Below are 24,252 nucleotides of genomic sequence, written 5' to 3' on the forward strand. Positions count from 1 at the left end.
GAAGTAGGGGGCGGAGAGAGAGAGAGAGAGACAGAGAGAGAGAGAGAGAGAGAGAGAGAGAGAGAGGGGAAAGAGACAGGATATTATAAGGTAATGAAGAGCGGGGGCGAGAGGGAGAAAAGTTTGCTGAACGTGATACTCTTCGACTGTGATATTGAGCATACATTTAGGAGAACGGGATGAGAAGAGTGTATACGGAGAGGGAAAGAGGACGGAGGTTGAGACTTTATTCTGCGCTCTCGGGCGAGCGAGCAGTGTGGCTCCTAGACGGGGTTTATACGAACAGAGTATTCTTAGTATTCTGGATGGTGTGTATAGAGTGTGGCTCGTCGTGGTGAATATATCGTCTTCTCGCTTTGGAGGTGCTTGGAGTCGTCGTCCTCGGCTGCTCGGACGCCAGAGTCGCTCTACCGATGTTGGCGGAGCGGCATACGAGAGGGAAAGAGAGTGGGAAAGGGAGAAAAGAGTGAAGAGGACGAGGAGAGGGAAAGGAAGAGAGGGGGCAGGCGGAATGTCCAATATACCAGACGCCAAAGCGATATGCCACGAGTATAACGGTGAAGCTCTCACTCCGGGCGAGTCTCCCGCAAAGTTATTTTTTCGTATGGCTCCTTTCGGGAGTCTACAGCGAAATAAGCTTCTTTGTGAATAATAAAAAAAAAAAAAAAATAAAAAACTGTACCACGCTCGTTCGACGTAGCGTGTCGTTTATTCAGAAAAATTTTTCCAAATCGTGTATAAATGCCTCGTCAAAATAAATAAAAAGTATCTACCGACGATATATAGGAGAAGCTTCATTCAGTGCGGATGAATAATAAAGATAAAAAATTCGCGAGTGAACGATCCAAGAGGATTATAATACAAAAGAGCACAAGATGATGGTAATAAGTGCATTGAAACAGGTGGCAACGGCGGCTACGAACGCAGTTCATTCGGCCACCGGAGCTGGTAACAGTCATGCCAACACTTCCGGTACGTCCTTTCAACTGAATCGCTTTTATATATACATACATATGTGCTTTTTACTTTGGCTATGGAACATTGAAAAATTTATATAAATTTGTATGCACATATACGTGAATGATATACCGTTAAAGATGAATCTGCTGTGCCGATTTATTTCTCGTTACACGGCACAGCCTTTACTTTCAAAAGGTTACGTTACTACGTACACTGTGTCGGCGACGTTGAATCTCTTTCTCCCCGCACGATTGCCCAATTGTGCGCTTTATATATCGTTCTCCAACCTCAACAACACTTCAACAGTGACTTTTTACGTCTATTTTGACACTTTTTTATTCCCATAACCCCCAAAACTCATGACGGTATGGTGCAATTTGAACGGATTATAATGCTACGGTGACACCAATTAATCGAGGGTACGACGTAATTAGCGCTTCAGTCCCATTTCACTAAGAAAAATACTGTGCTCATTGAAAGTCGAAAAATTGCAGTTTGTAAACACGTTAATCGACGCGTTTAGAAGAACTTGGAAATCCGAAACTTTTCATGAAAGACAGCCATTGTCGTGTATTGTGTGCTCCGTTGAAAAATTCTGAAGTTTCGATAGGATCGCTTTGTGTTTCTCATACGTCGTGTTCTGTCGGTTATCATTGTTTTTTTTCCAAAGCTTTCGAACATCCTTTATTTTCTTATATACAAGAATGAAGAAAATCAACTCTACATTTTTCTTATTTATGTAAACATTCGATCATAACATTGACGCGCTGTTCGGTATACGCGATTCGTATAAAAAAGAAAGAATGTCGTACAGAAATACTTTAGATAATTGCGTTCATAAAATTATGGTAGCAACTAGATAATGATAGTTGATTCGTCGATCGGTTAACTCGTAGACATTTTTTTTATTTCTCGTCGAAACTGATAGCAGCAAATTGTTTATCCAGATACACAACAATTAATTTGGCTATGGGGGTTTCGAGGCGGACGATTCCATCTCCGATCCCGTTTTCATTTCCCAACCCAAAAAGTATTTTATCAGTTTTTTCAAAATTATTATAGATGCTGTCATTATGAATTCGACATTTTTAAATTCATTGACAACTGGATTTTTTGGATGGAGCTTCTCAGAGAATTATTGCGTATCGAAGTCTTTGTAGAAATTTTTTGGAAATTGAGAAATCCATTGAAATTTGTACCGTTTTTTGTGCGCGTTAGAATTGCAGAGGAGCGTTTAACGATTGTTCAAAATTTTTGATCCTCGAAAGTGGCAAGATTTTCGATCACAATAATGTGCCAAAAGTCCTTGGAAATTTGAGTGAACATAAAAAATCGATGGACGATCCGATAATTTTTCTTCGGTTAAATTAATTGCAGTTTTACATTATTTTTAATTTATTCTGGCCGCGTAATCATCCGGTAGGAATAAAGTCCTTTTTTTCTCGCGCAACCCCAAAATTAAACTCTGAATATATTCCGAGTTTATGGAGCTTTGGGGAACTCCCACACCCCATTTAAGATCCCAGATGCGAAGCAAAATAAGCAAGAAGAAGCATGTCCATTTTCAGCGGAGATAAATTTTTGGCTTAAAACCAGTCTAATTTGGGTTTGGAAGGAGCATAAACAGCGAATCATTTTTGCACACACGGAGCTCACTGGAATCACAAAGAAAATATTCTATTCCGGTATTTTTCGGGAAAAAACTTTGCTTCGTCCGAAGGCAATGAAAAAATATGCTCTCTCATAATTCCTAAAACTCTCAAAACATTCTGGTTTGTACTTCAACGTTCAAATTTTACGTTTCCAAAGAACCATTCGAAGCAATTTTACCTTCAAAGGCCCAGTTCCACAAAAATGGTGACTCGCATTCGTCGCAAAAGTCGAAAATTAAGCGTCCGCTTTTAAGGGGTCTACCCTAATTAGAAATGCCAATAAATCGATTTTTTTCATCGCATTTTTCGAAAGTATACATATTTAAAACTACCATACTAATATTTGAAAAAAAATTGACCAGTCCAAGTGTACTTTCGACGTTTACTTGGCTGTCTGCGCGCGCTGCCTTTCTTCAAACGCGTTTTTCTCAAAATTACGTTTTTGGATGGCTCGTTGATAAAATCTTCGAAACTATTCAACCGATCCTTACCAAAATTTTACCACATGTTTTTTATGCCTATAGCAATGGCGCGTATCAAAAGAATTTCGATATTTTCAGTGAAACTATATTTTTTGTTTGCAAAAAACGATGAAAAATCGTGCTTTTTCGTAATTTTTGGAAAAATAGCGGCTATTTTGTCATTTTTGAAAAAATAAAAAATCGCATGATGTGCGCTACAGCCATTTACTTAGTGAATCTAAAACCAATTTTTTTTTCTCCGATTATCCATTCCAGAGATTTTATCAACAGCGCACACCCCTCTTTTTATGGACCTGTCCTCTCCCCAATTCCTCTGTACAAAAACTGAGTAAAAAAAAAAAAATAATTTTTGTGTATTTTAAGAGTGTATTTTTTGGGCCTAAAATTTTTTTGCCTGTCCAATTAAGGTAGACCTCTTAATTGACACGTAAAAATACAAAACTTTGACGTGCATTGTGAAAAGGTATTCGCACGTTGCCTAAATTGTTAAAATATGGAAAAAGTTCGTTGAGCGGACTATTCACAAGTGGAGCGTGTTATTTTGAGATGGCCGGAAACACAATCCGCGGAGGGGCGCGAGGTTCCAGGCGTAAAAAAATAGCAAAGCGTGTTCGTGCGCTCCACCATTATTTCCATCCTAGCAGCCTCACAAGTTCTTCTTATATTTGTTCGTTGCTCTCAGGTGTGGCAACAGCAACACGGAAATTATTTCGTATGAGGATGCTTAAGCACGGGCCTTCCGTGCACGTACCTGTGTATATACCAACACACGCATCTTCGTGTCCTCGCACAACGACAGGGAAACTGCAAGATCAACAATACACTGAATGCGATTCACGTTTGCGTCGTTAGAAGCTAAAAAATCTGCTTTTCGCAGCGCTCTTTTCACTTTTGCTCCAATTTTTTTGCACTTCTCTTTTTTCCTTCATATTATGAGCCATTTTTGGAGCGTGGAAACACTCGTATTTAGGCCAGCGGGGAAACAGATTTTTTTCCCCAAAATCAACGAATTTTTCAAGTCTCACAAATTTTTCCAATTCAGAATCCCCGTAGCGACGCATTTTTTCAGAGTGAAAACTACAAAAATTCTTTCTTCGTGCTACTGTCACATGCGGACCGAGTTTTTTTTTACACTAAAAAATTGAAGAAATTAATTTTCCCATAAATTAAGGTAATTCATGCACGAAACGATTTTCTTGAAAAAATCGTTCATCCTTCACGCTAAGCTTACCAAGTCTATGAAAAAGTACACGATAACAATCACGTATATAATTAAGGTTTGGGAAAAAATTCGAGACGATTGTCTTACTCGTAATAAAGATGTATTACGTTAAAGATTAAACGAAATTGGTAATGAGCCCACTCGCACAACCTCGCATTTGCTTATTCCGGTATTTTGTTTCCTCTCGATTTTGCCAATTCCTGTCATAACCTTCTTTCCGATGTGATTATTTACATAAAAAACTGAAGTATTTTCGCCAGGGACGAACGAAATTGCGGATAAGTTGAAAAAGTGTATTTACAATTTCGAATTTATAACTCGGACATTAATTTGAAGTGATTACATCCTTAATTAGGGAATAAAAATCGATCCAATTTAGAAAATCATAAAATAGGATCCTTCGGGCAAAACGTTAAGATTTTCGCGGTCGAGTCATTTTTTCGTGATAAAAGAATAAACGTCAAGATTTTCAGCTTCTTTTAGTCACTTAATTTTTCAAATAAAATTGATATTACGAGACTGTATAAATGGTAAAAATAAACGCTTTACGATAGTGTCTAGTCCCTTGTTTTATGAATAAAGTAATGAAACATGTCTGAAAAGAAGTTTTTTTATTTGAATGATTCGTCGTTGATTGCGAAGCGACGAGAGGTGCTATTCGCGGATGTGAATAACGGAGCATGTACGAGTCGAGGTTCAGCCGCAATCACCCGTGGAAAATATTTCTTTGTACAGTGCAGACGCCCACTAATTACTCGAGCTATGTTTGCGAGATGTCTTTACGAGATGCGCTGCCAATTTGTCATGCGGAGGCCACAGGGACGCTTTTCCGACGATGGCTCACCGTTTTATGGCCGAGGGAGCATCCGTGCTATCGGCTTAAAGGCAACCAAAATGTAGGCTATCCCCCCCACCCCTCCCGCTCCCTCCCTCTCGTCCGCCTCGCTCGAGCACCACACAATATTCACTCGCATATATATATATATATATATACGTATATTCTCGACCCCGAACAGTAATTAGTCGCTTTTTGTCTTAGCTGAAAGCGAAATAATGTACACCAGGAAATGACACTGCAAAACTCATCTCACCTTTTCACTCTTTTCAGCTTTTTATTTCTTGTATTTCTCTCATTATCTATTTCGCTCCTCTTACTCTTTCTTCATCTCTTTTCTTCTTTCACTACTGCGAATCTTTCACTTGCTCAGTTTCATACTTGGCCGTGCCATTGAAATCCGCGTCGTTGGAATGTCGTGAAAACTCTCTCTCTCTCTCTCTTTTTTTTTTTTTTTAATTTTTTGAAAACTGTCAAAAGTTTTTTCTATATCTCTACTCGCGTGTGAGTGTCGGAAGCTTTTTTATTCCACACAGTTTCTTCACTTCGTGATTCCGTACGAACGCAACTCTTTCTTCGGCTCAAGGTTTAACCGTGGCATAAATAAATAAATCATTCGATGCACCGATCGCTCGATCTCTCTCTCTAATGCAAATTCAATTCTCTCGATCGATCCATTGGTCCAATGAGAAAAACGTCGAGCCAGTCGGCTGGTAAAAAAATATTCGAATTCGATGAAACTCGAGTCATGATGGAATCGATCATGAATTTTGTAACTATAGAATTGGGGTAGATCATGCCCGAAAGATCGTACTTTATCAATGTCTAAATTGGATCGATTTTCACTCCTTAATTAAAAATATAATCATTTTAAATTAATGTCAGAGTTATCAATTCGAAATTGTGAATACATTTTTTCAACTTATCTTTTGGCGAATGAAATTACAAGCCATTAATTAATCGAGGATCCACCACTCGCTGAAACGACGCTGAAGTTTCCAACGTTGGAGTCCAACGAAATGAACGAAAAGAAGGTTGGTGCAGCTTGAAAAACTACGAATCGCAAATTTGGCAGGGAACAAAATAGAGGAATTACTGGAATTATTGGAGAGTTTTTTTCGATCATTTCGTTGGAAACTTCAGCGTCATCTCACTGAACCCCAAATTTCATTCCCCCCTGCCGAAAAAACTATAGTTTTTTATGTTAAAATCGTATTAGAGAGCGCAAAGGGGAGAAATGGATCGAGAAAAAAGTGTTAATAAAAAGACAGAAGGCTATGACAGGAATGGGCCAAGCCAAGAAGAAACAAAACGCCGAATTAAGCAAATGCGAGGTTATATACGAGCCCTCATTTTTACGCAGGCCCCATAACTCTGTGTATTTATCTTAATATTTAAGCACGTTTATCTCATAGTAACCAATAAGACGAGAACCCTTTAAAATTTGATACGAGTACGTGAGTCTACTACCCATCAAAACTGTGCAAATTTCAAGACTTAGAAAATCGTTTCGTGCCCGAACTGCCCTAAATTTCTTTCGACACTCCACAGTGTCATAAAAATCCCGTCTCTTTATTTCCCTCAAACCGCGAGAAAACGCAGTTTCCGCGGTAGCGTGCGCATGCTGCCTCCGTTTTTGGAGAGTCCCATCGTCGGTGTGTCTTGCGCTAAAGAAGTTTGAAGTTCGAAAAAGCAAAGTGGTAATCGGTCTGTAGACGCGCGAGCCGGGGCAGAGTATTGAGTGAAAAGGCACCGGGTTGCTCCGTCCGTTCGGACCATCGGAATTGGCACTCGAGGGGACGTTCAGCGATCTAAGGGAAGCTGAATAAGCTGTAAAGAAAGGAGAAGAGGCGCGGGAGGGAAGTGGGGGGCGTCGTAGAAGGCAGGGAGCCGAGGTCGCATTGATTTTGTCTAGACAGGGTGGAGACTAGCCCCAACGTATCGTCCTTTCGCTCGCTCACGCTTACGGCTAATATTAAGTCGGAATAGAGGGCGCTGTTTGGTGCGCGCAGGGCCGCACATAACGATGCGCGCACACGAACACACTCGCTCCGAGCGTAAGCGCTTTCGATCTACGTGGGCGGGTGTGCACGTACACGGAGGAGGGCTCGGGGGTGTGCATACAAAGGGAAAATTAGCACACGCACAGGGAAGGACGTGACAGCGGCACCGCCTCTACTTCTTTACCCTCCGGTGCCGGCGTTGTCGCGTGTGCACCTGGAAACAGTTCGTCCACAGCTTCCGTCGCGCGCACACAAGTCGCGGAGCTTCCGGATAATAAAAGAGAGAAGAAACTCCGGGAAGCTCCGATGGTCTGATATCGCCGCGCGGCCGCCGCGTTCTTCGATCCGCGCGAACACGATGCTCCTGTGATTCGTCGTCGCGAATCTTCGGGCCTCTTGGGACTGCTCCTGCCTCGCGGAAAACCTCGATCGAATCGAACCCCGCTCGTGTGTTACGGCTTGGGGTGTGTAGACCGTGCATTATGAAATACCCTCCCGCGATACACTCCTCGCATCAATGACTCACCGTTTTCATTAGAATATGTCGATCGATAGGAATAATAATGGACTCGTGGCTCGGCTCACCCGACGAGAGACGCTGGAGCAGCACGAGCATTCTCGTACTTGCTCTTTGGCGTGGCCCACCGTGCCGGTACAGCCTTGAATAGTATCTCCCAGTTTCGAGAGTTCAGTGTCACACGGGGGCGAGGTTAGTTACCATTCATCCACCCACGCACACTTTTCCGATTAGCCTCAACGCGACACTTGGATCGAACCTCCCTCCCCGCGATAACCTCCATTTTTTATCAATTTTTTTTCCATCCCGCGAGCTTCTTCGGGGCACATTTTTCACCGCGTGGAGCATCTTCGCGGCTTGGCAAACTTCGCGAGGCTCTTACTCGCCACGTTCTCAGGGTTACGCCCTCGTTTTTAGCCCCGCTAAGGAGCGATGTGTGCCGACGCGGATCTTCGAGCCTCGATCCTCCGGAAGAAAACATCCGGCAAATGATTTCTTCTCGATGTTGTGTATGCTAATTTTGGTACCCTGCGCGGAACGGAGTTTATCAGCAAGAACCGCGAGCTCCGTTGACGGAAGAACGCGCACAGACGGTTTATGACTTCGTATGAATTATTCAACGAATGCACCCCGCGGGGCCTGCGTGTCTTCTTTTATGTAACGCGGATACTCTTCTTCCCGATTCAGCCTCCTCTCTAGCTCGATATTTATGCGACCTTTTGCTGCGCGCCTCGCGCCTCGACTCGAAATCTTTTTCGATCCAATAGTTTATAGTATTCACAAAGAGTTTTGCGCGATGAAAGGAAAGTTGGAGAATCGCGGGCGGTGAACGCCGCTGAAGTATTCACTAAAGTAAAATATTAGTTCGCGGCTTTTCGGAGTGGCTCCTCTTCGGCCCGGAACTTGCTTCGTTACGAGCTTTGTCAGAGATTTTTAACTTTGCCAACCTCGTGTTGAGCCACCGCTCTCTCCCCGGCTACCGCACAATGCTGCTGAGGATTCCCTCGCGGGCACTGAATAATGATCTCATTAGCTATTCTCCGCTTTTATCAACGCTTCGGCTAGCCTGCGATCCGGTGGCTTTATCACTGGCGAAGAAAATCCAGAGGTTTCGGCCCTTTGTTATTGGCTCCTCCTTTCTTGACGTTGGCGGAATCGTTTTTTATTAATTCCACCGCGTCGTCGGTACATCGGAATAATGAAAATTGCGTGTTTACGTAATCTCGTTTACTCCTTCGTCGTTGTCGTTGACCCGAGAACGACTCTCGCTCATTTCGGAATAAAAAATCGATCAGGTTTTTCTGATAAGTTCTCGAAAGCCTCGCTGCTTAGGAACGCGTCCCGTGCTGGTATATGCCGTTGACGATATTCAAGTAACACATTTCACTGAGCGGCTATTTCTCTGTTTGACTCCTCCAGGTACCCCATCTTCGAGCATCATGCCGGGCGGCATGCCAGGAACACCGTCCTCCAAGGCAAAGGTAAGAGCTTCGAGAATTTACGAAATAAATGACAGTTTTTCGCAGTTAAATTGCCCGCTCGATTGAAAAATCTTGTTCGATATTGCGCCGTTGGATCGCAAGTTAATTTCACCTTCGCGGACCACCCAACCGCGAACTTTATTTGCGTGGCTCATTTTTCTCAGGGAAGTCAGAAATTGATGTTCAGAGGTCGCGAAGAATGGATAAATCTCTCACAATGCAGCAATGAAATTTTAAATGCCATTGGAAACAAGCTCTTCTTTATGTAGCGACTAAAGTGTTCCACAAAGAATTCCCTCTGTGAAAATCCAAGCGAGGAAAATGTGGACTCAAGATTATCGCATCACGCGGGTTGATACTCATCCGCTTTCTCTTCATGTTTCAGGACAAAATTATGTTAAGAACAAAAGTGGTCGTAGCCCTGTACCCTTTCCGAGCGATCGAAGGTGGCGACTTGTCGCTTGAGAAGGTAAACATTTTTATGACGCGCTCGCACGTCCATCGTCGTGTCACTCAAAAATATTCTCCAAGCCTCAATTTCGAGTTGCATTTATCGGGAGCTTTCGATCCATTTTGATGTTGAAAATAACGAAAATGAGCTTCGTTCGAAGGCTTTTTTTTCAAGCCTCAATTATTTGCTTGGTTTGGCCTTTTTCAGGCGATAAACACTCTAATTTCTGGCCACATGCCTAAGATATATTTGGCGTTGATTTCAGGGTGCTGAATACGAGGTTTTGGACGATTCTCAAGAGCATTGGTGGAAGGTCAAAGACGAGCATGGGTAAGCGACATCTATTATCGAGTTCCGATCCCAGGGCAATCGCTTTCCGATCGAGTCACGAGAAATCGACGAAAAGAAAAATCTTTTCTCCGGATTCTGATGCTTGCACCGAAAGCACTTTTTTCGGGAAAAGAACTCGATAAATTCCTCGAAATAAACATTTGTTTGTGGAGCAATTTTGCAATTTTTCCATATGGAATATCCGTAGGCGAAAATAGAAGCTGTGTACTTGGACTCAAACGAATATGCTCCGAGTAATGAGCTCGCTCGATCATAAATATCTTCAAAACGCCAATGAAACGTATACGCGCGGAGCTTTCAAACATTTTAGTGTTTATTCCTTTCTCACCGTCCGTTTCAATTTCATTTCTGAGCAATTTGTCGATACACCAGCGCATGTGCATCGCCCTACAATGTGTACGCATGACCTTGTTGAGCTTTAAACTCTCGCTAATTGGACAGCAGATACATGCCAGGTAGCTTTTCGTATGTGGAAAAATAACTTTTCACCTCTCGTTCAATCGAGTGCTCACTTCGCGTTCGATGTATTTTAACTCTCGAGCATGCACTGAATGGGGATGTTTTCGAGTGATCGATTCGTTTTTAATCCTTGAAAAATAAATGGAGTAGAGTTTATTTCCAATATCGAACAATGATCGAATATTCGTTGACTTTGGACTGCCACATCACAGTTTACGTGACCCCCTTTAGAGGGCGAGTCAAAATGTAAGTTTATTCAATTTCATTTAAAGCTGAGAACACCATCGATCTTCCTCATCTTCATACGAAAAAATGTCATGTCGAGTCTAATGTGATATCATATACGTGAAAATTTCAATGGATTTTCAATTTTTCATTGATTTTCTCAAAAATTTGCACACAACCTCCTTAAGGATGCTCTATCTACGAAGCGGCATGCTCCACCACTCAATTTGTAACTCCACGGAACGTTCTATTGGTTCTGAAGCCTCGAGAAGTCAAAATTCAATATTTTCGTGTGTATTTTCAATTCGAGATGAGTTTTGAATTTGTAACTAACGTATGAGAATAATTTGCGTGCACGGGGATTGAGTAACGAAGGAAATATGTAAGTGGGAAAACGGTAGTAAAATTAGTTTTAAAAAATTATCATCATTTTTTTTTCGTAGATCAATTGGATATATACCGAGCAATTACGTAAAAGAGAAGGAGCTCTTGGGTCTTCAAAAATACGAGTGAGTACCAGACGTTCGATTCATACTTCCTCGTCTCATTTCTTCTTTAATTTTAAAAACTGCTTCTCTCTCTCTCTCTCTCTCTCTCTTCACTTGCAGCGAATTAAAAATATTTCTATTTCACCTGACGTTTCTCTATCTCCACCGACTCACCATTCGTATCTCTATTTGTGACGTTTTCAATTTTTTATTTTACAGATGGTACGTCGGCGATATGTCTCGACAAAGAGCCGAGTCGCTGCTGAAACAGGAGGACAAAGAGGGTTGTTTCGTTGTACGAAATTCATCCACCAAAGGACTCTACACGCTTTCTCTGTACACTAAAGTGTAAGTGTACGCTAATAACGATCTGCCTTCGTTTTTTCATAAAAGAGAACTCGTGCAGGCGCCGCGCCCTATTCATCGTAAAATTGTTACAGTCGCTTCAATGCGACCAGATATACCGAGCTCTTCCTTTCATATTTATCAAAGGATTCTTTATCACCTGAGGAGGATTATTTAAACAATTACGAAACACGAGGAAATTCAGCGTTAAAATGACTATCGTCCACTGGAATGTCGAGTGCAGAAAATTCCTTCATTTTCATTTTTATCCTTTACACAGAAATTATTGCTGTATGAAAAATTCCACTTTGAAAGCATGACACAATTCAGATCCGGTCAAAATACTTTACTTGTCACGACACAATTTCACTGTACCGTGCCATCATTATGTTTCGAATCTATAATTCGATATTAATATATTAAATTCAATCTGAAAATCAATAACGAGTGGACCAAGCCTGAAAAGACGCCTTTGAATATTTGTGAAAATGTAGTTAACGCTGCAAAAGGCATTTTATTTTCATTTATTGAATTTATTTCAAAAGCTGGCTCAATAACTTCGTGTTCTCTTTTCGTTATTTTATCACCATATCGATCGAACGAATTAGAATTTTTTTTTAAATTTGTTTCACTTTTTTTGTAATTTCGTTCAATTCAGAATTAATCGAATGGAAAAATGATTTTGATTTTTTTTTGTTACGCAGCCCGCACCCTCACGTGAAGCATTACCACATAAAACAAAATACAAGGGGAGAGTTTTATCTCTCGGAAAAACATTGTTGCGGCTCGATCCCGGACCTCGTGAATTATCATCGACACAATAGCGGTGGGCTCGCCAGCAGGCTGAAAACGAGTCCGTGCGATCGTCCTGTACCACCGACAGCTGGTCTCAGTCACGGTGAGCACGAAAAAAAAACGAGATACGAGATGATGAAGTATGAAATGAAACGGAGTTTACGATTTATTTCGATGAAACAAAAATTCCATTACCAATCCGATCCAAGAGAATTTCAATTGATGATTCGTGCACAGACAAGTGGGAGATAGATCCGGCAGAGCTTCATCTTTTGGAGGAGCTCGGATCCGGCCAATTCGGGGTTGTTCGAAGAGGCAAATGGCGAGGGTCGATCGATGTTGCGGTGAAAATGATGAAAGAAGGAACTATGTCCGAGGACGATTTTATCGAAGAAGCTAAAGTGATGACGTGAGTACGACGTGACTTATCGATAAATCGTAAAAACATCTATTATTGTGGCATCCGTTGGAATAAACCTTTTTCCGTTGTGCAGAAAACTCCAGCATCAAAACTTGGTACAACTTTACGGAGTTTGCAGCAAAGATAGACCGATATACATAGTCACAGAGTACATGAGACACGGATCCCTACTCAACTACTTGCGTCGGCACGAGGCCTCGTTGGGTGCCAATGTGGGCCTCCTCTTGGATATGTGCATACAGGTAAATCACATTATTTCCATTGAAAGCTTATACGCAACGATTTGTGTGTGCCTAAAGATCAAAAGTAGACGAAAGGTGAAGAAAAGTTTACAAAGAATCATGAGGAATGAAAAACCAACGAGACTGGAATTTGATAAAGGGCATTCATTTAAAAAACTAACAAACTTCTGTCATTTTATTGTTCAAGGTATGCAAAGGAATGGCCTACCTCGAAAGGCATAATTACATTCACAGGGATCTTGCAGCTCGCAACTGTCTAGTGGGATCTGAAAATGTGGTCAAAGTAGCAGATTTCGGACTGGCCAGGTACGAATTATGCGGAGCCTCAACAAGTATTTTTGCCTCGACGAGAGCAAAAATTTGATTTGACTTTTTTGCTCAATTTAAATCGTAGATACGTTCTCGATGACCAATATACGAGCAGCGGAGGTACAAAGTTCCCCATCAAATGGGCACCACCGGAGGTGTTGAATTACACGCGATTTAGCTCCAAATCTGATGTCTGGGCATACGGCGTTCTCATGTGGGAGGTTTTTACTTGTGGAAAAATGCCGTATGGCCGGCTAAAGAATACCGAGGTCGTCGAGCGCGTACAGCGAGGAATAATATTAGAGCGACCGAAGACTTGTTTCAAGGAAGTTTACGAGGTTCGTACGCACAAAAACGTATAGACTTGGAAAAAGAAATGAAAATTTTATGTTTGTATGCCGAATAACAAGGAGAAAGCCTCTCTGTGAATAAAAATTATTAGTTTGTCGTATTTTTTATTAGGTAATGAAAAAATGCTGGGCACACAGCCCCGAGGTACGACCATCGTTCCGTGTCTTGAAGGAACAGCTAATTAACGTATCACAGGGTTTGCTCAATGATTGACTCAACCTTCTGCGGTGTTTGCGGCTATCATCACCCAACGCTCGAACGATATTGGCCCCGAAATCACCATCACTCGATCGTTCACCATCGATAATACCGTCGTTAAGTTCATCGTATAACTCCGCAACGCTACCGGCATCGCATAAAATTCGGGGCCCTGCGTCATTGCCAACTTCATCGGACTTTTTACATCTTTCGTCTTCCACCTCCTGCAAATACAAAAGAGAAGGTTCATCGTCCCCGAGTACACCCGGTCATTTAGCTAGTCAACCATCCTCGAGCTCCACAAGTGTTTGTGGCATTTGCAGTTCCTACGGTCATCCGTGGGTCGATATCTGCAACGCGATTCGAGCCACCAAGGGCAAATGACCTCGTAAGTTCTAATTTTCTCATATATGAGCCCCCAAAGATTCATTTCGAAGTTTTCACCAAAGCTGAAAACGAGTTTACTCACGACAAAGTATCTTTCAGTAGAATTTCAATAAGAAAATATACTTAACAGTATTATCATCATTGCAAACGCGAACTTAATTTGACTTCATTTCTTATTAAATTTTTTAAAATACTCGACGTGTCATAAACATGAAAGTATTCCAACGACAGTGGGTCAGTACCTCGACAAACAACGAGAAATTTCTTTCCAATTCTTTGAATATATATTTTTCGTCGAATGATAATTTTCTCGAAATTTTAAGAGAATTATAAAATCGTCGATATTTTGTCACTGCTAATTCAATGAAAAGGCTCGCTCATGAGAATTAGGACCTACGAGGAAATATACGTCGGAATGATCAACGAAGATAAAAAATGATAAAACGCTTTGCTGAACCTCGGACAGTCCAAAAGCCATTAAAACGCATGAACGAGTTATATTTTTTGTCGAAACTGTTCGCTTTACAATTGTCTTCGGGCTCTACTAATCGCGGATGAAAAAATGAGTTTTTCATCTCCCTCGAAATCACTGCGAACATTAAACTCAATATGGTCCATTGTTTCGTGCGTTCCAACACGGCTTTACGATTTGATAACAACGAACATCGGGAATCATATACGAATATATAAACAATGTCAATGGGATAAATGTAACGAACCACATTCGAGTATCATTAGAGATAATAACGTATCATCCGCCTTGAAAATATAAGTAGTTCAACATCGATTATCGTTCCTCGTGAAATAATTTCAGTGCATCAAGTGCGCGTAAACATCGTACGGTTAAGAAGAATGATTTAAAGAAACAAAGATACGCAATAAATAGATAGTAAACCGATGTATTTAGATTTTTGCCTTACGGAGGGGTCACAAACGCCCTGGTGTACATATTAATTAAGCTTAGTTTTATCAGTCAATAAAACAGCAGCGTTGAGACTTGGTACATAGAAATATCGAGACACCTGCGATTTAGAACGAAAAAAAAAATATATATATTATATGACAGGAATAAAAATTCTTGACAGAATTTTCAATTGTCGTTGTTTACGAAACAGATTATTTTAATTTTTTTCGTTCGTAGGTTTGCTGCACGAAAAATATAATTAGGGGAATGTCGTTTCGAACTATGTGATTTAGTAAAGTATAATATGAAAATACAGACGAAGTCTGCAAAAAGTAAACTACACCAGTTTCGAGAGGTGATAGATTGCATCGAGAATTTTCGCGGAGTTTTGTGTCTCGGAAATCCGAAATTGAGGAAAAAGCTACGAAAGTCTCGGTTCAAAGTGGAAATAGAGCAGTTTGAACAGATAATCCTCAAATGTTTTGATTTATTTTGAATAAGTTCAGTTGAAATATACACGTCGCATCGTCATACCATCTTCCATTGATTTTGAGTTAACGAAACGAATGTGTAACGAAAGAGAACGAGCTGATGAGCACGAATCGTAGTTTTGCGAAAAAGTAAAAACAATGAAGTTGTTACTTAGAAAGTGCAGGCCTAGCTGCATCGACGAACGATCGATTAAACGATTTAGACAACGTAAATATCTACATTTATAATCCGCGATATAATGTGGATCCTGTCAAGACAATATACATATGCAAGTCCTTAAGGCATAAGGTTAGTCCTCATTGGAAGAAAAAAAAAGATGAAAAATAAAAATGAGAAGGAAGTAGGAACATTGACGAGAGGCAAGAAGCATCAGCAAGTCTTAATGGCAACGTTATTTATTTGATTACACTAAAACTGCTCTTCCGTTTTCCCTTGCATATCTCTTGGGTTTCACTACCCACTGAATCTAATCCTGGCAGTTGTGTATAATGAGAAAAATATTTTTTCAAGTATCGACCGATTTACAGCAATCACGCTGTTTTCACTGTTCGTTAGTGCGGAACAGAAGATTTTTACCAGATTGCAATGAAAATATTGAAGAAACGAAGAAACAAAAAGCTTGTCCTTTCTTACGTGAATCTCGATTACTGTTTTTATAACGATTAATACATTCATCTTGTATAGATTCAAACATTTACGCTTATTACTCTTCGATTGCATTTTATGGGTTATGGAATACGGTATTAACTCTCGCTGTGCAGATTTCGAGAACGTTCTACACATGTTTCTTGGTCAAAATTATTGTTGAATCAAAAATTCAAAATTTTTTATTCGAACGAGACTTGGCAATGTTCAAATGTTTTTAAAATTTTACACCCATGGATTTGCAATCCTGATTTCTGAAATGTACATGCAATTTCTTCGAATATTATTTCTCTTGTGATTTTTTTATTTGGAACTGTTATAGAAAACAAGTAGATGAAAATCGTGATTTTTCTACATGTTTGTCGGAAAAAATTCGATATCGTATTAATGACGTTACGAAGGCTTTAGACAGTCTTTCCAGTACTTGTGTAGAGAGAAGTGAAAAAGTGTAATTTCGGAGTAGGAATAAGGCGGGGAAAATTCTTCCGTTTTATAGAAAATCAACAAATTAATTTTTTCATACCTCTGGCGAACCAGCAAGTACTGACATTTCAAAGGAAGAAAATCTTTGACATCGATACATGTGTAATCATTCCTTAATCTACTATAATTTTGAGATAAAGTGTTTTATCAGTTGAATTTATCAGTATATTAGTTAGATTTATATATATGTGTGTATTCGAAGGTTTGTTTCTTGAGCCGGCAACTACGGCCTCTGTCATGATCAAAATTGGACATTCACAGAGTCCATTCCAGAGTGTTTATCATTGATTTTCCTCATAAATAAACAAAAGGTGGGAACAAGGTTTCAACGTTTGATCAAATCGTACCATTCGCTCTAACTCAATTTATCGTCAAAAGTTCTCATTGGTAGATCATAAGCTAGGATTAAATCTTTGAATATCAAATTTATCTCTTGTAACTAATGAAAAAAAAAGAAGGACAAACAAAAAACGTACATCTATTTTGTAACGGGAGCTCGAGTTGAATGAAATATTTCTCTAGAAATCCATTACGTTTTTCACAGCGAGAATGTTCATTCAAGATCAAAAAGTACATTTATATCGAACGGAAAAACTGTATTCGTGTAGTATCGGATAGTTGTCTCGTGCCGAAATGGTACGGCACAAATTGATTATTCTTTTAGGGGTGTGAATAAATCGAAAACCTTCGGTATTATTTCGTCTTTTCCCATCGTGGCTGTAGGATTGCCTTGACACGATAGAGATTGGATCCTGCGATCTTCAAAGAGAATAAAAAACAATGTATGTATAGAAAATTGTAGAATTGGATGGAAAATTAGTAAAAATGCCAATTGCTAAGTTCCTTTTTCTTTTACTAGGAAAACGGAAATCTCTCAGTACAGTGATCATTCAGAAAGTGTTTCAATTAACCCGAATCTCTTATTTGTTTTCTGTTCCATGAGACAGATAAACGGATAAAAATCTTATCACAAATCCCATTCACAATCTCGTGAAAAACGAACCTTTTTTTTTGCACGATTTTTTGCACTATTGTACTTTATGTGTGTGAATCTTTATAAATTTTGTATCAAACGAGTTTTATCCTACGTACGAAACAAACAAACAAACAAAAACAAGTGAAACGACAAAGAAAACAAAAACCTCAACCACTTTCATTGTAAATATGTACGGACTGCCATTTTCATTGTATGTGATAAATAAAATGTATGTCTTTAACAAAGCTTTATTAGCTAAACTCATGGCTTCCCAATACCATGATTGATGTAAATGATCGTTTGATCGACTTGACTCATTGAATCAACGCTGATCAAGATATTATTATGAACATTTATTCCTTTGAATTTTAAGTAAACAACATATTCTCATTCTCAGTAAATTATGTATCAACAGGTAGCTTGTCTCTCAATTGTTCTGTAACAAAGTCCCAGTACCGCCTCCGTATTTTATCATGTTCATCCGCTAAATCTTTGCAAAGCTGAAACAATGAAAAAAGTTATTAGGCTGTATGTTTAGAGATGGCGAAATCCGACCACCTTTTACTTCCACTCACCGAAAGTGCGTGTTCAATCGTGTAGAAACTTTTGTTTTCTACACTATCGTGTCTTTCACGACAAATGTCGATGATGCAGGCGAGTAAATGGTTCACGCGACAACCGCCCAAATACAACTCCTCGCAGAGTTTCATGACTTTTTCATTTTTTGCAAGTCCACCTCGAGTATCGTGCGCAAGAATACTGGCAAGAAAAATAATAAAGAATATGTTACGAATGGATATTTGAGCATAAGAAAAGGGTGGTTACTGAAAAATTAATACCCTCGTAAATAGTTCCATGCACTTTCGTTCCCTTTGACGATTGATATTTTTGCTAAAGCAAAATCGACTTCCCTATCGACCACCTCTTGTTCAAAATTTGTTGTGTATTTCAAGACGAAGTAACGCTGGTTCCAGGCCGAATTGTTCCTGATATCTTTAAGTAATAATTGTTCCACATATTCCAATTCTTTATCAAAGAGACTGAAAAACAAATATAGCATTGAAATTTGAAACTTGGAAGTTCTCAAACTGCCTTGGGTACATTTTATTAAAATGATCAATATTCTTTTCCTAATTCATTCATTTTAAAAACGGTGGAATTTGTGATATGAATTTGCGAATTATGAGACTCGCTACAAAAAAAACTGTAAACACTGCAAAGAATGGGGATGAAGGTTACTTTCTACTTACTCAAAGGTCTTGATACACCATTGTCTGTGTTGCCAAGTGTGATAATTTTTTGGATCCTTTTTTAAAATAGCTTCTGTAAATGAGAGTTCATCACTAGCGTCTTGAAGCCATTCAACTATCACTTTTCTGTGATGCCAAACTTGATAATTTTTTGCATTTTCCGTGATCATAGCATCTATGTACTTTAATTCCTCTCTGAGATCTTTGCCAAGCGCCTCGAGTATTTCTCGCCGGTATTGCCATACTGTATAATTTGCTGGATTCGACCAGATACAATCAACTGTCAAAGCCAACGTCCTTTCACTTTTTTCTCCTGATTTAAGTATCGCTCGAAAATAATCGTAACAGTCCTTAACTGAAATTATAAATACTTAATACTCTATCACCCGTAATTTTGTTACAATTTTTTTTCAATTTATTCAAGAATCATAAATTAGTTTTCAGTTTCTTAAAAAAACACTTTTCTGATAGACTTCAGTAATGTATTCCTAGACTAAGATAAGAGGCTTTGTTTTAAATCAGTTCCAGTTCATTGTTATTGAAATTTTAGAATTTTTCCACTGTCCATTGTTGTCAGTTTTCAAAAGATCTTATTGGTTATCCTCAATAGTCCAATTGGTGAATATGTCCATGCATAGTTAAAAGAATTATCTGATATTTCTAACGTTTTACTCATTAAGTTTTTGTAATATGTATTTTAAATACTTATTTTTAGTTGATTCAAAGTAATGTTTCAAAATTTTTAAAGTTTCTCATAATGTGAAATGAAGAAAAAAATGGAAAAAAAGAATAGGGTATTTATAGTGATTATATTTTTGAAAGTAATATGTAGAATGAATTGGAGGTTATATGAAATAATTCAAAACAACGCCAACATAGTGGATCAATGAATATCACTTTAGTTCAAGGAAACAAAATGAATTTTGTGCTTTGAACAGGTAAAATGTCAAAATATTAAAAAATACTCACATTTATCAGAATATGCAATCGCAGCTACGGGGTGCGGTCCATCGTCTTGTGGCACAGGAACAACGTCTTTCCATTCTTCGCGATCTCTGTAAGGAATCCACGGACGTTCAGTCTTATTATCTAAAAAATCACAAGGTTCCTCGTCCGAGCTGTCGGGCATATTAAACGGTTTTATTTCCAAATCAACAATGATAATTTGACAATGTGCCTCTAGACTACATCGAACACATGCGTTACACCGCTACTTCACTTATAAATTTGCCGCAGCAACAGAATCAACAAGGATGAATAACTTTTAACCAATTTTCAACGGAATTATATTGCTGCGGACATATATCCAAGGCTATATCGACATATAGTGATTCTCCAAATCTTTGGATAAAGTAGTGACCGTATTGACGAACCATAATTATATATATACCATCGTTTTGTCGGTACATGGTCATTTGTGTATATTATATATAATGAGGAATATTACTGACCGAGTCTTAGTGAGTGCGATCGCAGGTAATAGAGATAGCTGTCTTCCTCGAATCTTCTTCTGCAACGTGCAAGCTCCTAAATGGAACGGTTCGATATGTAACTACCGTACTACGTACGTATGGAGCCGGTATAAACACGCGAAGAAATGTTTATCATTTTCGTGATTTTCGGGCATTTATAAATATTTTTATTACGGTAATGAATGTATAAAATAACAAATAAAATTTGTTAATTTACGGTACATTTTTATATGAAATTATGTTAAAATATCAGAATATGACGTTGTGATTCTACGGTCAACTTGTGCTTAACCACACTTTCGATTGCTGTTTTTAATGCGAAAATAGTATAGTTGAAATCATTTATTTAGAGCAAAACATTTTTCTAGCATTGTCATCGAAAGAGATCTTGTTACAGACGTATATTTTTGATAAAAAATTTCGGAAACGAAACATTGATTTATCGCGAGTATGAGTTAACCCCACTTTGATCTAACGCAGTTTTTGCAGCTCCATTACTGCATCGCCTTTCATGAAATATCATATTTTTTAAGTTCAAAGTAATTCCGCAATGACGTTTTATTGCGGAAAGTTATGTTCACTAATATTAGCAGAACATTTCGGGTCGATTGTACAAACGATCGGCGACAGTCTTCTAAAAAATGGAACCCAAACATTACCGTGGATTCGAAGTACCACAGGACTTTCGATTCCAAAGGTAAATTTATTTTCTTTCCCTGGTCACCAACCTTGAAATTGAAGTGAAACAGTACTCAGGATTCTTTCCAACCTTATACAAAATCCTTTAGGATCTTTTGTATTTAAAAATATCATAATGTAGCCTTGATGTAATATTAAAATTGATTCCATCAACTCCTTTTGGTAATAAGTGTTATTCCGAAATTGGTATACCTGCACAGTTGTGCTGTATCCTGATCTACCAATGAACATGTTTTACATTTGGTTTCTAGGTCAAAGAATCTCTATGTGTATTGATAAAACACGGTTTAGTGTTTCATGAACAAGGAGAAAAGGCTATAAATTATACCATTCAGCCTGACCGTATCATCATGATTCTGCGATATTCAAGGTACTCATGATATTCAAGAAATATTTAGTACAACAATATTGTTATCGGCTTTATGTAGAAACTTACCTCTGTCACCTCAGATTGTTTTTTCTGGAAAAAGTTTACACTCAGCAAGCGCTACTTAAAATCAGATGATCTGCATATTATTTGTTTTGTGGACATTATTACAAAAAAAAAGTGAAATGTAATTTATTCCTTGTTTCAAAGGTTCATGTTTTTTGTAAAAACATGTTGCGGCGATGAAGCAGAAATGATGTTTGAAGAAATATTAAGAAATGGATATGAAACAGCATCGGAATTGATAATGAGAACTTACAAGAGGTTGGAGCATGTTAATCGTAAGTTCAATAATATTTATTGAATTGAAAATTCAATAATGAATGAACAGTCTCACATTTGTAATTAGCATTGATCTGTTGTTGGTAATTCTGCAGCTGCCGGCCCATCCTCAGTAGTACTTTTGAAGGAAAAATTCGAGCTGCTCACAAAGAATCAATTTTTGATGCGAAGTTTGTGCACACCGACAGCTGCACAAATCATGACAAACAAGCCAGATTATTGTCTACCAGATTTGAACCTTGCTGCTATCAATAAAATTCTTGCCGGTAGCGAAGGTGATCCCGGTGATAAAGAAATTTATTGGAGAATTAATTTTGACAGACTGGTACAAGACCTAAGGTAAACTAAGGAAATACTTGAGACATGAATTTCTACGTTTGAATAGTGTTTATTTTTACCATTGATTTCGACTAATTTTACTGGTCCTTCAAGGCTATCTCAATCGGAATATTTTTATCTGCTTGTCGTTAATCAAGTTGAATTGTTGATTCTGCAGAGATCAAATAATAGTGGAAGCAACTACGAGAATTCTGGATGGAAATGCAGGAGAATTGATGAGACAGTTGCTCTTTCTAATGTATATAAGAACAGCTTCATGGTCGGATACTTCTAATCCGATTCCATTTGTCGAAATAAAGGACTCGGTTGGAAAACTTGATGCTCCAGTTCTTTTTCAATACATCGATCAATATTTACACCTTCTCGGTAAATTTTTTATTGTGGTTGACGGTAAAAAAATCTTTTAATTAAATTCATTGAACATTTTTGCAGTCAAGGATTCCAGCTCGTTTTTAAAACGTGTCGGTGATTCAGGAGGTGGGCAATATAGTGTCAATATAAAAGAAGCGTTTGCTCAATTAGCGTGGGCTACTGTCGAGAATATTGTTATGGAAAGATTTGGATCAAAAGCGGCCAGAATATTCCGGTAAGCATCCAGTACTTTTACTGTTTTTTGTAATCGTTACCAGAAATAATTCACCAGGTTAAATTTTGATGAAACCTCGTTCTGACGTTGTGTCTTGAAAAAAATGAATGAACAAATAATTTCATGGGCAGTGCGAAATTTGCAGATTAGTTCGAAGCAGAAGTTTCATAGAACAAGAACAGATTCAACAATTGGCGATGATTCCAGCGAAAGAAGCGAAACATCTGACTTACACATTGTTGCAAGAGAATTATTTGCAGATGCAAGAGGTGAAGAAAACTGGTGTTGCGGCAGCGCCGTCAAAGGCGTTCTTCCTCTTTCATATTGATTTGAATCAGGTTGTTCGCATGGAGGTCGAGCACTGTTATCACGCGCTCTATAATATAATGTACAGAAGAGAGCACGAATCGGCTGTAAATCGACGAATGATCGACAAGCAGATGCGGATGCAAACGTTGACTAGTAATTTGAAAGAGCACGGGGCGACCGAGGAGCAATTGGCAGAGGTCAGTCCTTTCTGTCAATACATTGAAACAATTGTTTTGATAAAACTCTATTGCTTTAAAGCAAAGCGCTGATTTCCCATAGCGATATTTCATTGAAAATAAAGGGACAAAAAGCTTGTACGTTCGGTGGATTGTGCCCCATTGTTTTTCTCGTAGTAAATAATGAAAAGTCATGTACATAAATTATTTAATATTCGGAAACCAGAATTTCAATACTATACTTAGTTGATTGGCAATTTCTCTGACAAGTTTTAAACATTTTCTCCTCATTTTATACGTAAAACTGTTGCCCACCAATGCTTATAAGCATCTGACCATGTTAAAAAGTGTTTTTTTCGGAACGCCGTGATTGAACGATTTGAAATATACCGTATAAAATTGAGTTGAATAGTAATGTTTTGTCACTAGTGTCAAAGCTCTTAAAAATTGGATGGCTAAAAACATTTCGTCAACTAATTCTTCGTTCTCGTTTTTTTGTACCCCGTAGATAGCAGAAATGATGACGCCTTCGGAGAAACAGCAACTGAACAAAGTACAAACCGTAGTAAAAAAATTAAGCGGGGCTGAATTACAAACAGAAGAAACGCTTTTCTTATTGAATATGTATCTTCGTTATCATTGAATTAAAAAATGAATAAAAAAGTAGCTGCTCCAAGAAGTATCTGTAATGATTATTTTCGAAGGAATATTTAATATGTACATATAATTACGCATTTTATACATTGTACCTTGTGACATGAAAAATTATTTATTTTCGACCATCAAATGTTTCTACTCTTTTACACATGTTTATTTTGAGGACGCCGCATCTCGACGTAAACGGAAATGACAAAAGATAATAATACGATAAGGGTCAAGACAAAGATGCTCGGAGTTTGCACGAATAATTGTGACTGCATTTTAATCGCTTCTTATTGTCAGCACGTCGAATTTCGCACAAGAACAGAAAGAAAAAGGAATAGTTTGAATACAAAATGTATACCCGGACCGATACAACGTATTTCCCTCGAAGAAATC

The 24,252-nt window shown here is 38.7% G+C and overlaps 3 protein-coding genes across 7 annotated transcripts; 2 read left to right on the forward strand and 1 right to left on the reverse strand.

The window, feature by feature from the left end:
* The first annotated feature begins 276 nt into the window (after positions 1 to 276).
* Btk29A (tyrosine-protein kinase Btk29A) lies at positions 277 to 17,919 on the forward strand. 4 transcript variants are annotated; one of them, XM_043413238.1, is made up of 13 exons: positions 7,401 to 7,618; positions 7,710 to 7,863; positions 9,091 to 9,152; positions 9,538 to 9,621; positions 9,869 to 9,933; positions 11,082 to 11,147; positions 11,346 to 11,474; positions 12,176 to 12,369; positions 12,504 to 12,675; positions 12,761 to 12,929; positions 13,117 to 13,235; positions 13,324 to 13,576; positions 13,701 to 17,919. In XM_043413238.1, exons 3-13 carry the CDS (start codon positions 9,111 to 9,113, stop codon positions 13,800 to 13,802), a joined length of 1,395 nt encoding a protein of 464 aa, XP_043269173.1. In that variant the 5' UTR covers positions 7,401 to 7,618; positions 7,710 to 7,863; positions 9,091 to 9,110; the 3' UTR covers positions 13,803 to 17,919. The 4 variants fall into 4 exon arrangements, with proteins under 4 accessions (XP_043269170.1, XP_043269173.1, XP_043269171.1 ...); XM_043413235.1 differs by lacking the exons at positions 7,401 to 7,618; positions 7,710 to 7,863 and adding an exon at positions 277 to 972; XM_043413236.1 differs by lacking the exon at positions 7,710 to 7,863.
* Positions 17,920 to 18,012: 93 nt separating this feature from the next.
* On the reverse strand, positions 18,013 to 20,053 carry Fnta (farnesyl transferase alpha). Its single transcript, XM_043413242.1, has 5 exons — positions 19,894 to 20,053; positions 18,925 to 19,279; positions 18,514 to 18,714; positions 18,250 to 18,433; positions 18,013 to 18,174 (listed from the first exon to the last, which is right to left on the reverse strand). Exons 1-5 carry the CDS (start codon positions 20,051 to 20,053, stop codon positions 18,076 to 18,078), a joined length of 999 nt encoding a protein of 332 aa, XP_043269177.1. The 3' UTR covers positions 18,013 to 18,075.
* Positions 20,054 to 20,270: 217 nt separating this feature from the next.
* Polr3C (RNA polymerase III subunit C) lies at positions 20,271 to 23,893 on the forward strand. 2 transcript variants are annotated; one of them, XM_043413239.1, is made up of 9 exons: positions 20,271 to 20,571; positions 20,930 to 21,093; positions 21,347 to 21,465; positions 21,673 to 21,803; positions 21,900 to 22,143; positions 22,301 to 22,509; positions 22,576 to 22,729; positions 22,875 to 23,235; positions 23,723 to 23,893. In XM_043413239.1, the coding sequence occupies exons 2-9, from the start codon at positions 20,947 to 20,949 to the stop codon at positions 23,855 to 23,857; spliced, it is 1,500 nt and encodes a 499-aa protein (XP_043269174.1). In that variant the 5' UTR covers positions 20,271 to 20,571; positions 20,930 to 20,946; the 3' UTR covers positions 23,858 to 23,893. The 2 variants fall into 2 exon arrangements, with proteins under 2 accessions (XP_043269174.1, XP_043269175.1); XM_043413240.1 differs by having other exon boundaries at positions 20,990 to 21,093.
* Positions 23,894 to 24,252: the final 359 nt, after the last annotated feature.

The sequence above is a fragment of the Venturia canescens genome, chromosome 2 (assembly GCF_019457755.1).
Source record: "Venturia canescens isolate UGA chromosome 2, ASM1945775v1, whole genome shotgun sequence".
Classification (NCBI taxonomy): domain Eukaryota; kingdom Metazoa; phylum Arthropoda; class Insecta; order Hymenoptera; family Ichneumonidae; genus Venturia; species Venturia canescens.

Excerpts from the sequence above, each read along its gene's own strand:
- Btk29A (XM_043413235.1), top strand. The coding sequence starts at position 876 with ATGATGGTAATAAGTGCATTGAAACAGGTGGCAACGGCGGCTACGAAC. Across the intron at positions 11,148-11,345 it reads TTGGGTCTTCAAAAATACGA|ATGGTACGTCGGCGATATGT; the intron begins GTGAGTACCAGA and ends TTTATTTTACAG. Across the intron at positions 13,236-13,323 it reads GCAGATTTCGGACTGGCCAG|ATACGTTCTCGATGACCAAT; the intron begins GTACGAATTATG and ends TTTAAATCGTAG.
- Fnta (XM_043413242.1), bottom strand. The coding sequence starts at position 20,053 with ATGCCCGACAGCTCGGACGAGGAACCTTGTGATTTTTTAGATAATAAG. Across the intron at positions 18,434-18,513 it reads GCATGGAACTATTTACGAGG|TATTCTTGCGCACGATACTC; the intron begins GTATTAATTTTT and ends TTTTCTTGCCAG. Across the intron at positions 18,175-18,249 it reads CGATTGAACACGCACTTTCG|CTTTGCAAAGATTTAGCGGA; the intron begins GTGAGTGGAAGT and ends TCATTGTTTCAG.
- Polr3C (XM_043413239.1), top strand. The coding sequence starts at position 20,947 with ATGACGTTTTATTGCGGAAAGTTATGTTCACTAATATTAGCAGAACAT. Across the intron at positions 21,804-21,899 it reads GAGGTTGGAGCATGTTAATC|CTGCCGGCCCATCCTCAGTA; the intron begins GTAAGTTCAATA and ends GTAATTCTGCAG. Across the intron at positions 22,730-22,874 it reads AAAGCGGCCAGAATATTCCG|ATTAGTTCGAAGCAGAAGTT; the intron begins GTAAGCATCCAG and ends CGAAATTTGCAG.